This window comes from Amblyomma maculatum, chromosome 1, assembly GCF_055883805.1.
Source record: "Amblyomma maculatum isolate TAMU_Amacu chromosome 1, ASM5588380v1, whole genome shotgun sequence".
NCBI lineage: Eukaryota > Metazoa > Arthropoda > Arachnida > Ixodida > Ixodidae > Amblyomma > Amblyomma maculatum.
In genome coordinates this window covers 468,645,810-468,658,060 of record NC_139344.1, presented here as the reverse complement: position 1 = coordinate 468,658,060, position 12,251 = coordinate 468,645,810, and the positions used below count along the sequence as shown (strand labels likewise).

The following is a 12,251-nucleotide window of genomic DNA, read 5'->3' as shown; positions in this document are numbered from 1 at the left end:
CTACTCTTCAGCGAATAGATCAATCTGTAATCCAGATCAGCCGCCTGCTCAAGAGAGTCGCCAACAAGCATAAGGGCATGCGCGAATCCAACCTTTTGCGCCTTGTACAAGCCTTCGTTTGTACGCGCATTGCCTATGTTGCCCCTTACCTTCGCCTCACGCGAACAGATCGGGAACGACTGGATGCATCACTGCGCAAGGCATACAAGACAGCATTGGGTCTATCCATGTTCACTTCCACCACCAAACTGATGACCCTCGGGATCTTCAACACAGTCGACGAGCTGATTGAAGCGACTCTAACTTCCCAATATGAGCGCCTCTCGCTGACACATATGTGGGCCGTGCAGTATGAGCCAGGTAGGAATCACTCCTCTGAGGGCGACTTCTACGTATATGGACCTCACGCCTGAGCAGAGACTCAGTCTTCGTATACCTCCGCTTCCCAAACGTATGCATCCAGAGTATCATACAGAGTGCAGAGCCGACCGAGCCCGGCAACTCCACAAACGTTTTACCGGTCGCCCCGACGTTACGTACACAGATGCCTCCCACCACTCCCGTCGCCCCGCTATGGTTGCGGTTGCATTGGCACCGCACCGAAATTGGCACAACGCCTGCAGCGCCCTCAACGCCGCAACTGTTACCACCGCAGAAGAGGTTGCCATCGCGTTAGCTCTGACCGACCCCTCCACCAAAGTAGTCGTTAGCGATTCCCAACAGGCAATTCGTAACTTCGATGCAGGTCATATATCCCGACAGGCACACACTATCCTCCGATCTCTCCCCTTACCGTCTATACCTCGTCTTCTCATATGGACCCCAGCTCATGAGGCGCTCAGCGGGAACGCACAGGCGCATGCTCTAGCCCGAGAACTCAGCTACCGGGCGGAGCACCCTCCTCAACCTGCCGCTTCCTCTGGCACTCCCCAAGGCACTCATTCATCACACACGGACATCCTCCAGCATTATCGGCTCGAACGGTGTCTATACCCCCCTGCACACCGGGAAATATCCCGGCGCGAGGCCGTCCATTGGCGCAAAATACAAACAGGAACCTTTCCCAACCCATGGCTATATAGCAAAATTTTCCCAAATCTTATTGCACCTAGCTGCAAACACTGCTCACAACCGGCCACATTCATTCACATGGTGTGGACATGTATACGACACAACGCAGGCAATACAGCTACAATGGATGCGTGGGAGTCCCTCCTGCGTACCACTGAGCTCGCCCAACAGCGCCAGCTCATTTTGCGCGCATTGAAGGACGCAGAGTCCCAAGGGATCCCTGCTGACCTTCTCTAAGCAGTGCAACCAGTCTTTCGGCTGGTTCCCCTTCTTTGGGAGTAAATAAAGAGTTTATCATCATCATAGCAGCTTCGAAGTGGTTGTTACTGTGGTGTTCAGACGACGACCCATTAAGAGTTTTGAATACTACACACGAGCACAAGAATTTTCTACGTTTTCGCATCGTCGACCCGAATCAAACCGAGCTTCGTCGCCTTTCCGATAGGTGGCATTGGCGGTCGACAGGATTAAGACAAGGCTGTCCTCTATCACCGGTGCTGTTCATGCTTTATATGATAAACCTGGAACGGAGGATACAAGACAGTAACCTAGGTTTTAACCTGTCATATAGATTAGGTGGAAAGGCGGTAGAGCAGCGCCTCCCCGGTTTGATGTATGCAGACGATATTGTGCTGCTAGCTGAGAGTCTGGAAGAATTGCAAACCGGAACTCTAGTTAAGTATTGCGGAGACGAAGGGGACGCTCTAGGCTTCAGTTTCAGCGCAGTTAAGTCGGGTCTGATGATTTTCAACGGCTCAACTGATCAGGGTCTTAAAATACAAGGCTTTGAAATACCTAGAGTAGCAGAATATAAATATCTGGGGGTATGGGTAAACGAAGGATTGGCATACATTGGAAAGCATGAGCAATCACTCAAGGCCAAAGGGCGAAGGAATGCCGGGGAATGAAGCATAAGGCATTGTGGGGATACAATAGGTATGAGGTTTTGAGGGGTATTTGGAAAGGAATTATGGTGCCCGAACTTACTTTCGGAAATGCGGTTTTGTGCCTAAAATCAGAGGTACAGTCGACATTAGAAACAAATCAGAGATCCGTTGGACGATTAGCACTAGGTGCCCACGGCAAAACTACAAATGAGGCGGTACAGGGAGATATGGGTTGGGCATCTTTCGAAGTACGGGAAGCACAGAGAAAAATACTATATGAGGAACGCCATGAGGAAATTGGACAGTAACAGATGGGCAGCTAAGGTATTTAAATACCTGTACTTAAAAAGCGTGGACTCACAATGGAGGAAAAGAACTAGGAAACTAACTAGTAAGTATGCTAGTCACAAGGATGGAGAAATAAAGAACATTGAGCAAGAGGTGAAAAACACAGAAGGTAAAAATTGGATAAATTCGATGGAAAAGAAACAGAGCGTGGAATTATACCGAAAGTGGAAAATGCAGATCAGGAAGGAAGATTTCTTTGATAACACAAGAGGCAGTGCCCTACTTTTTGAAGCTAGATCAGGGTGCCTTAGAACACGCAGCTACAAAAATAAATTTAACAATGGAGATGACGCATGTGCTGTATGTGGAAACTCCAGTGAAACGATTGACCATATTATACTCGAATGTAATGTTATCCATCCGGAAGTTGATGCAGGCGCAATCACTGTTCCTGAAACTCTGGGGTTTAGAGATACCAGTGGCCGGGTGAATAAACCGGCGGTGGAAACTAGCAAAAAACGACTGGAAAATTGGTGGCTTAAAAGCAGAGAAGTGACATAATGTTAGTAATGTAGGAGCAAAATTTAATAGATAGAATGATGGTTTAGTTAACCATTCGAAATCAATTAAGATATATGGAGAAAAATGAGCATGATAGCTACTGCTACCACCCCGTTTCAAAGGGGACGCTCCTATATTCCATCCCATCCATCCGAGCAGCAGCAAAATATTATATGAGGAACGCCTGAGGAAATTGAACAGTAACAGATGGACAGCTAAAATATTTAAATGTCTATACCTAAAAAGCGTTGATTCACAATGGAGAAGAAGAACTAGGAAACTAACCAGTAAGTATGCTGATCACAAGGACGAAGAAATAAAGAGCGTTAAGCAACACGTGAAAAACACAGAAGGTAAAAATTGGATAAATTCGACGGAAAAGAAACAGAGTCTGGAATTATACCGAAAGTGGAAAAGGCAGATCAGGAAGGAAGCGCTCTTTTGATAACTCAAGAAGCAGTGTCCTACTTTTTGAAACCAGATCAGGGTGCCTTAGAACACGCACCTAAAAAAAGAAATTTATTAATGGAGATGACGCATGTGCTGTATGTGGTAACTCCAGTGAAACAATTGACCATATTATACTCGAATGTAATGGTATCCATCAGGAAGTTGATGCAGGCGCGATCACTGTTCCTGAAGCTCTGGGGTTTAAGATGCCAGTGGCTGGGTGAATAAATCGGCGGTGGAAGCTAGCAAAAAAACGACTGGAAGATTGGTGGCTTAAAAGCAGAGAAGTGACATCATGTCAGTAATGTAGAAACAGGAATTTATTAAATAGAATAATGGTATAGTTAACCAATCTAAAACAATAATTAAGATATAGGGAGAAAAATAAGCATGATAGTTACTGCTACCACCCCGTTTCAAAGGGGACGCTCCTATATTCCGTCCGCCCGTCCATCCATCCATCCATCCATCCATCCATCCATCCATCCATCCATCCATCCATCCATCCATCCATCCATCCATCCATCCATCCATCCATCCATCCATCCATCCATCCATCCATCCATCCATCCATCCATCCATCCATCCATCCATCCATCCATCCATCCATCCATCCATCCATCCACCCTTCCTTCCTTCCTTCCTTGCTTCCTTCCTTCCTTCCTTCCTTCCTTCCTTCCTTCCCTCCACCCGTCCATCCATCCACCCGTCCGTCCATCCATCCATCCATCCATCCGTCCATCCATCCCTCCACCCGCATCCATCCATCCATCCACCCATCCATCCATCCATCCATCCATCCATCCATCCATCCATCCATCCATCCATCCATCCATCCATCCGTCAACCCATCCGTCCATCCATCCGTCCACCCGTCCATCCATCCATCCATCCATCCATCCATCCATCCATCCATCCATCCATCCATCCATCCATCCATCCATCCATCCATCCATCCACACACACACACACACACACACACACACACACACACACACACACACACACACACACACACACACACACACACACACACACACACACACACACACACACACACACACACACACACACACACACACACACACACACACACACACACACACACACACACACACACACACACACACACACACACACACACACACACACACACACACACACACACACACACACACACACACACACACACACACACACACACACACACACACACACACACACACACACACACACACACACACACACACACACACACACACACACACACACACACACACACACACACCCATCCATCCATCCATCCATCCATCCATCCATCCCTCCGTCCCACAATAGTCAACGAACTTTTCCACCTTCGATTTACGGAAAATAAAAGTAAAGCATGCAGATTTTTCTCAAGCCGTGCCGCTGACGGTACTCTGCGACGCGCCCATGTGCAGCGCGAGAGCTCGGTACGTGCTCGGAAAGGGAGCGGGAGTCGCCACGTCGGTCGCCACGATAAAAGAGTCAAGGTATCTCAGCAACGGGGCCGTTACTAGTTTTTCTTTTAGCTCCTCGAACGCCGTCTGTGTCTCGTCCGTTCATAGCAATTCGGTGTTTTTTTGCAGTTAATGCAGTCAGTGGCTTCGCGATTCGGGCAAAGTCTCGAACATGCCTTCTGTAATATCCCATTAGCCAACAAAACTCGCGCACACCTCGAACTCCGGTTGGCCTCTGAAGTCACGGACGCTGCTTAGTTTACCTGGTTCGGGATTGACTCCGTCCGCAGAAACAATATGTCCAAGGTATCTGACCTGCTGCTGGAGAAGTTGGCACTGCGAAGGTTTCAATTTCAAGCCAGCGGCTCGCAATCTGATCAGCACCTTCTCGACTGCCTCCAAGCGCTCAGCAAATATGTTGCTATAAAGCACTACTTTCCCAGCATACCACCTAAGATTACGTCCGCGGTTCTCTGCCAGACGGCAGGGCTGTTGACTAGTCCCATAGGCATTCGTCTCCACTGCAAATGGCCAGATGGGGTATCAAATGCGATTTCCTCGACATCCTACGGACTCATTTCGATCTGCCCCAACCCTGATGCAAGTTCTACAACCGTAAAATATTTGGCCGACCCTAGCTGCGTGAGGGTTTCCTGTACTTGTGGCAGAGGGTAGATGTCTATCCTCGATATGTAATTCAATCGCCGGTAATCATTGCCAATCGAAATGAACCGTCGGGCTTCTCAACTAGAAGCACCGGCGCTCCTCGCTGAGACTTGGAGTGCTCAACAATGCCTTTCTCGATCAACTCCTGGACCTGCCTATCCGTTTCCTCTCTTTGTGAGTAAGGAATTCTATAGGCCCGTTTATACAGTGGCGGTGAGTCACCGGTGAAAATCCTGTGCTTAATCACTCCGCACCTTCCTAAGTCCAACTTTGATGCAGGGAATACATCGGAATAATGGTGTAAGAGACTCTCAACTCTTTCTCGCTCTTGGCTCTCGATATGAAACAGGTCGAAATGGGGGATCGCTTCGTTATCTTTCCCTTCACTGACGAGCCTAGTAGAGCAAACCGCGGCAGCCGTCTCATCCACCTCAGCTATAGTAAATGTAGCTCCATCCATGGGCTCGGCAGCACGCCAGCGATGACCCGTGCTTACGTTCCGCACTTCTTCCTGGTGCAGTTTCTTGGACTCTGGAGCCTGCGGCTACTGGAGCCTTCCAGCCATCATGTCCCGTACCCAGCACCTGTCGCTTGGCTAAACCCAGGCGCCGTCCCTTCGATTTCCTGGCATCTTTCGGTGGATCCTTTCTCATCGCCGATACACCCGTTCGACAGCGCATCCCGGACAACGCACCCCGCACCTGTTTTTCGACCATATCTGCAAGCACCGTGCCTTAAGCACAACGGATCGAGTCCCGGAACCGCCCCTGGACTTTCTGCGCATGCGTGGAATCGGGTTGAAAAGCCAGGCCTGAGCAGCGCGCCCTTTAGTGGGCTCGGCAGCACGCCAGCGATGACCCGTGCTTACGTTCCGCACTTCTTCCTGGTGCAGGTAATGAATTCTTATTGCATTTATGCTAAGCCAACTAGCCACCGTGCCCTCTTAGTGGTGCCGAGCCCACGCTGTTTTTGCTATATTGGATGTGACTGTGCTCATATGTTGTTAAAACTTCTCATGCTATCTGGGGATGTTGAATCCAATCCCGGCCCTGCACTGAACAGATACTTAGTGTTCTGAAAGAGCTGCAATCCGGGCAGACCGTAATACAAGAGCAGCTAAAGTGTATAGAGCTGAAACTGGCTGATCATGATAAAACATTTGGCGAAATTAAAACAAGGCTGGAAAAAATTGAGATCACCTGTGCTTGTATCGATGACATGCAGACCGAAATAAAAAGCCTGCATGAGACAACCAGTGAACACGCTGCTCAGATAAAAGTACTGTCTGCCCAGATCATTGATGCAGAAAACCGACCCAGACGAAACAACCTTGTTTTCTATGGCACTGAGGATAAAGGAAACGAAACATGGCTCGAATCAGAAAGCATTGCTCACTGTGATCAGTACTTAGGCTTTCACCTTGAACCGCGTGACATTGAGCGTGCGCATCGTATTGGGGCTTTCCAAGCTGAGAAATGCAGACCTGTTATTGTGAAGTTTGCTCACTTTAAGAACAAAGAGCAAGTACTATCTTCAGCCAGGAAATTTAAGGATACAGGTTATGCTGTTTCACAAGATGTCGCCCCAAGCATGCGCCTAGCTCAGAAACGCCTTATCGGGTTTGGAAAGGCCAGAAATCTCCGGTACAAACTGCGGCTTGACAAACTTGTTGCAAATGAAAAGACCTACCGCTTTGACCAAACTTCAAATCAAGTCGTTGAGGAATGCTCGTAGCCATCACAAACTCAACGTCAAAAACCGAATTCACATAAACGTCACCTTCTATCATTTTTGCTAGCTAACATTCGAAGTGTCATTCCAAAGCGCGATTCCTTGTGCAGTATGTTAGGCTCATCTTCATGCGATGTCTTGCTACTAACTGAAACCTGGCTTAACATATCTATTCATGATGCAGAGATTCTTCCTTTCCTTTCAGATTTTGACATATTCCGAAAAGATATAGGCCTGATAATTCCCGGGGCGGGGGTGTACTTATCGCTACTAACAAGAGTCTGAATTGTTCACTTATCAACATCTCATCCCAACTGGAAATGATCTGGCTTCGCTGCATTTCTTCGCACCCGCACACACTCATAGGTATTTGCTATCGGCCCCCTAACGCTGACAGTTGTTTCACGCCTTTACTTCATGAAACCCTAACAACATTAACACAAACGTATCCAAATAGTCCTGTCCTTCTCTTTGGTGACTTTAATTTTCCTTCCATAAATTGGTCTAACCCTGCCTCCACATTATCTAAAAGCAACGCTGCCAGCGATTTCTTGAACACGTGTATAACATTTGGCCTAACGCAACTTGTAACTGAACCCACACGCGTTACCGATAGCTCGTCCAACATTCTAGATCTTGTATTAACAACTCACCCGGATAACTTTACTACTATCACCCTGCTGCGTGGTCTGAGTGATCATTTAGCTGTACACACTTCCTTTCATTGCAACATACAAAAGAAACAAAAAAACAAAAAGACACTTACTTTATATGATAGAGGGGACTATGCCAGTATAGGCTCCCAAAGCATCGCTGGGCGGCGCTGCGGCTCCTGATGGGCAGCGCCATCTGTGGCAGAAAAGCACACACTGGGACGCCGCCGGCTCGGCTCGTTGCCTTCGCGACGTGCGCCGCGCGCTTTCTCTCGAACGAGCACGCGCCCTGACGCGCCCCCGCAGGCGCATCGCAACATGCCGCCTGCATTCCGTCTTGATTATTGGACAACCTGCCGCGTATTTCCATGGAGGAAACGTAATTATAGGCGATACCATTTTGATTCACGTCAGCACTGTAGAGCAGACGACAGACGGCGATGACTAAATATTGATTGTGAATGCGTTTCCCACGTTAGCGAAAACGTAGGAAGTTTATCTCGAGGTAAGTCAGCTATGCAACTATATTGTCGTATATAATATGTTTAAAAACTGCGGAAGTATTATCAGTACTCTGAGATAAAATTGCTCGCTTGTTGATTATTGTTTTGGCCTGTAGCATAAGATCTATATACTGTTTTGTTTTTATTATTACGATGTTACTAAAGCAAATCTTGCAGTAGAAAAATAAGCTATTGTCTGAAGGAGATGTTTCTTCAAAGGCACGAACGCTAGCAGTCTCAAAAGCCCATGCGTGCTCCGCGCGCTGCACGCGACATAACCGGCTCGCTGGCTGGAAGGGAAGGTGAAATCCAAGCTTGTACTACAATCGTGCTTTATTTCGGTTCTTACTAAATGGTTGTGCTTCATTTATATTTGGTTTACATTTACGAAACCTGTGACGCGAATAGGGTGCTCCGTGCGAGTAGTGTCAATCGAGCCATAATTAGGATCGCTTTTGTATTACTCTTCCAACATATTTCTGTTATCAATAATAATAATGTTGGTTCATTTATTGGCCAATTTGCGGAAATCTAAAAGCGGCTCAGCCAAGCCTGTCTCCCCCCCCCCCCCCCCTTAAAAAAAGGCCTCGTTTCTAGATATTTTCTTGGTCGTAGGGCACATTCACACATCATTATCGATCGCGGACGTCGCACGCTGGATATCTTTTGATTTGGTTGCTTTCAGAGCACTCGCAAAGCAGGGAGAGAGCGCAGAAAATCGGCAAAGCAAGACACGTGCGGAGAGAAGAGCAGGATAATCCTCTACCCCCTTCACTTCGTATAGATGGTGTTAAACCATTGTACTCTTTTGATGCCTCTCTACGACGTCTTTGTCAACTGTCGAACACTTCTGAGTTTATGGAGGAGGGGAAAATTGGCCCTTTTCGTTTCCACAAAGAACGCGAGACTTCTCAGAATGCTGTCATGCGGTTGGAAAACAGGTCTTGTGGAAACGCTTCCAATGAAATCTGCAAAGTTCCACACGTGAGCCTCGTCTTTTGGCGCTTCGCCTACTATTGTGGCTACCCATGACACAATGCTACTTAGTACCTCCGTTGCCTCCGTTTCGCATCAGCGGAAGCGTTTTTGTATCGCCAAATAACCGCCAGGCGCAACTCGATCGCTGCACTTGCACAGAAAGCTAGCGGAGCGTCTGCTCCGGCGACGTCCCATCGTTTCACATTTCGCCACCATGCCAGGAATGCGGCGCTGCCATCGCGCGGCGAAACTTGAGCTTGAGTTCCCTATGAGCAGAGCATTATCTGACTATTTCGTCACCTTCGCCGCTAACTTTCCTCTGAATTCTGTCGATACAAACTGGCTACTTTTCAAAGCAGAGATGCATCGGGTTATACATCTTTACATTCCCACAATTACAATAGCAGAAAAAGTAACATCACCATGGTTTACCGCATCCCTCAAACGTCTAAACAACAAGAAAAAACGCCTTTTCCGTTCAGCTAAACGATCTAAAACCCCAAACGCATGGCAGAAATATTACGCAGTCCTAAAAGAATACCACTGCTCAAGCTAAACGTCAGTTTTTTTCTACCACTTTACCCTCTATGTTGCAAAATAACCCTAAACGCTTTTGGAAGACCATTAACCCATATCAAATTACTCAGATTTCACTTCTTAACACTCGCGAGCTTCCTATACCTGAGAACGAGGTCGCAGATATTTTGAATAAAACATTTAATGCGGTTCGTTAGTGAAGACTGAACTCAGTCTTCACTAACGAACCGCATGACACTTTTCCAGACACACCATACCTTACGCACCCACTGATGCAAAACGTCACATTTCATCCCATGGGCATTGTTAAAGTCATTGAATCCTTGAAGAACTCGTCATCTACTGGTATAGACGGTATTAACGCCAAAGTTTTAAAAAATACTAAACATCCATGTAGCCTGTTTTTGTCACTCATCTTTCAGGATTCACTCGAAACCGGTTCAATCCCACGTGACTGGCAGGTGGGCAAGGTCATCCCAGTCTTCAAGAAAGGAAGCCGTTCATCACCGAGTGACTACCGCCCAATTTCAATAACAAGCGCTTCTTGTAAAATAATGGAACATATTTTATATTCTCAAATTGCCAAATTTTTAACGTCCGTAAATTTCTTTAATCCTAATCAGCATGGTTTCCGCAAAAATCATTCTTGTGACACTCAGCTTGCTCTTTTCCTGCACGACCTACATTTCTACATTTCAACCTGGACAGCAACATCCCGACTGACGCGGTACTTTTAGATTTTGAAAAAGCGTTTGATAAGGTTCCCCATTGTCGACTTTTGTTGAAATTATCACGTCTTAACATTCATCCGTGCGTTCTGAGCTGGATTCGAGGATTTTTGGCTAACCGTCAACAGTTCGTGTATGCTAACTCACATTCTTCCTCCTTAACCCCAGTGCTTTCAGGCGTACCGCAAGGTACGGTGCTTGGGCCTCTTCTTTTTTTGATATACATTAATGACCTGCCTAACAATATTTCCTCTCATATTCGCCTCTTCGCTGATGACTGCGTCGTTTACCGAGCAATAACAAGTTCCGCTGACTCTCTCTCGTTACAAAGGGATCTTTCTCGCATACAGGACTGGTGTAACACTTGGCTCATGTCTTTAAATGTCTCTAAAACTGTCCACTTGCCCATTCACCGCCGTCGTAACTACATTGCTCCCGATTACTGCATCAATAACATCCAAATTGCAAAAACTGAATCAGTGAAATACCTCGGTGTACATATTTCATGTGACCTAACATGGATACAGCATACTAACCAGATAATAAATTCTGCTAACCGCGCTCTAGGTTATATACGATGTAACCTTTCTATCGCTTCTCCCCCTATTAAACAACTTGCTTTCCAAACGTTTGTGCGTCCTAAACTAGAGTATGCTAATGCTATTTTTGACCCATACCAAAATAACCTTACTAATGCCCTCGAATCAGTTCAGAACAGAGCAACAAGATTCATTTTGTCAAATTATTCCTACTATTCGAGTATTTCGGCACTAAAAGCACAATTAAACTTACCCTCCCTAGCCTCACGGCGTAGAATCGCCCGTCTTAACCTTTTCCTTAAATTTTTTTATTCTTTGCCATCTGATAACACGTACACAAAGAGAGCCACCGTATCTCCCGCTCCAGCCACATTAATGCAGTGTATCCCCCTCAAGCTCACACTACTACTTTTCAGCAGTCTTTTTTCTTGCGCACCGCACAGGACTGGAATGGCCTGCCCACCGAAGTCGCTACAGTCATCGACCCCAAAATATTCAAGCGGCTCATTGAAAACATCTCATATTGATAATCGACCCCAAAATTTTCAAGCGCATCATCGAAAACATCTCATTAAGATTTTTGTTATACTTATATGCCCTGTAACGCCCACTCCCTCATGTAATGTCTCATCAGAGACCTTTGAGGAATAAATAAATAAATAAATAAATAAATAAATAAATAAATAAATAAATAAATAAATAAATAAATAAATAAATAAATAAATAAATAAATAAATAAATAAATTTGTGTTTTTCGGCAAGCGGAGCTCTTTTTGCGAGTTTACACAAGCGGACAGGAACCCTTTTTTTTTTACCCTACAGTGAGAGCACAGCCCGCCACACTCAGTCCTATTGCGAGCCCCTCTGCAGGTGCAAGCACTCCTATGTGTCCTTATTCAATGTGAGCCGAAACCGCGCCCATACATATTATCTCTGACCGAGGTGGTACCACTGCTTCTCTGGTTGTCCGAACACTAACTCCCGTGTGCTTTGGCGAGTCTTCTGCGCACTGCTCTGCACAGCCCACCCGTGCAACATACTCATCCTCTCGGTTTTGCAATTGTATCAGATTCCCGCCACAGGAAAGGCAGTTCTGGCCTAGTATGAGGTCGATGCCATGTTGCCGCAGCATGTCCTGACCCACGAGACCTGCTATCTCATCCGGTAGCGGCACAGCG

At 46.6% G+C, this 12,251-nt stretch overlaps 1 protein-coding gene across 1 annotated transcript; it reads left to right on the top strand.

Annotated features, from left to right (window-relative positions):
- Positions 1–5,875: 5,875 nt before the first annotated feature.
- On the top strand, positions 5,876–11,712 carry LOC146209920 (uncharacterized). Its single transcript, XM_084581476.1, has 4 exons — positions 5,876–6,395; positions 10,229–10,316; positions 10,466–10,533; positions 11,466–11,712. Exons 1-4 carry the CDS (start codon positions 5,886–5,888, stop codon positions 11,598–11,600), a joined length of 801 nt encoding a protein of 266 aa, XP_084437602.1. The 5' UTR covers positions 5,876–5,885; the 3' UTR covers positions 11,601–11,712.
- The last annotated feature ends 539 nt before the right edge of the window (positions 11,713–12,251 follow it).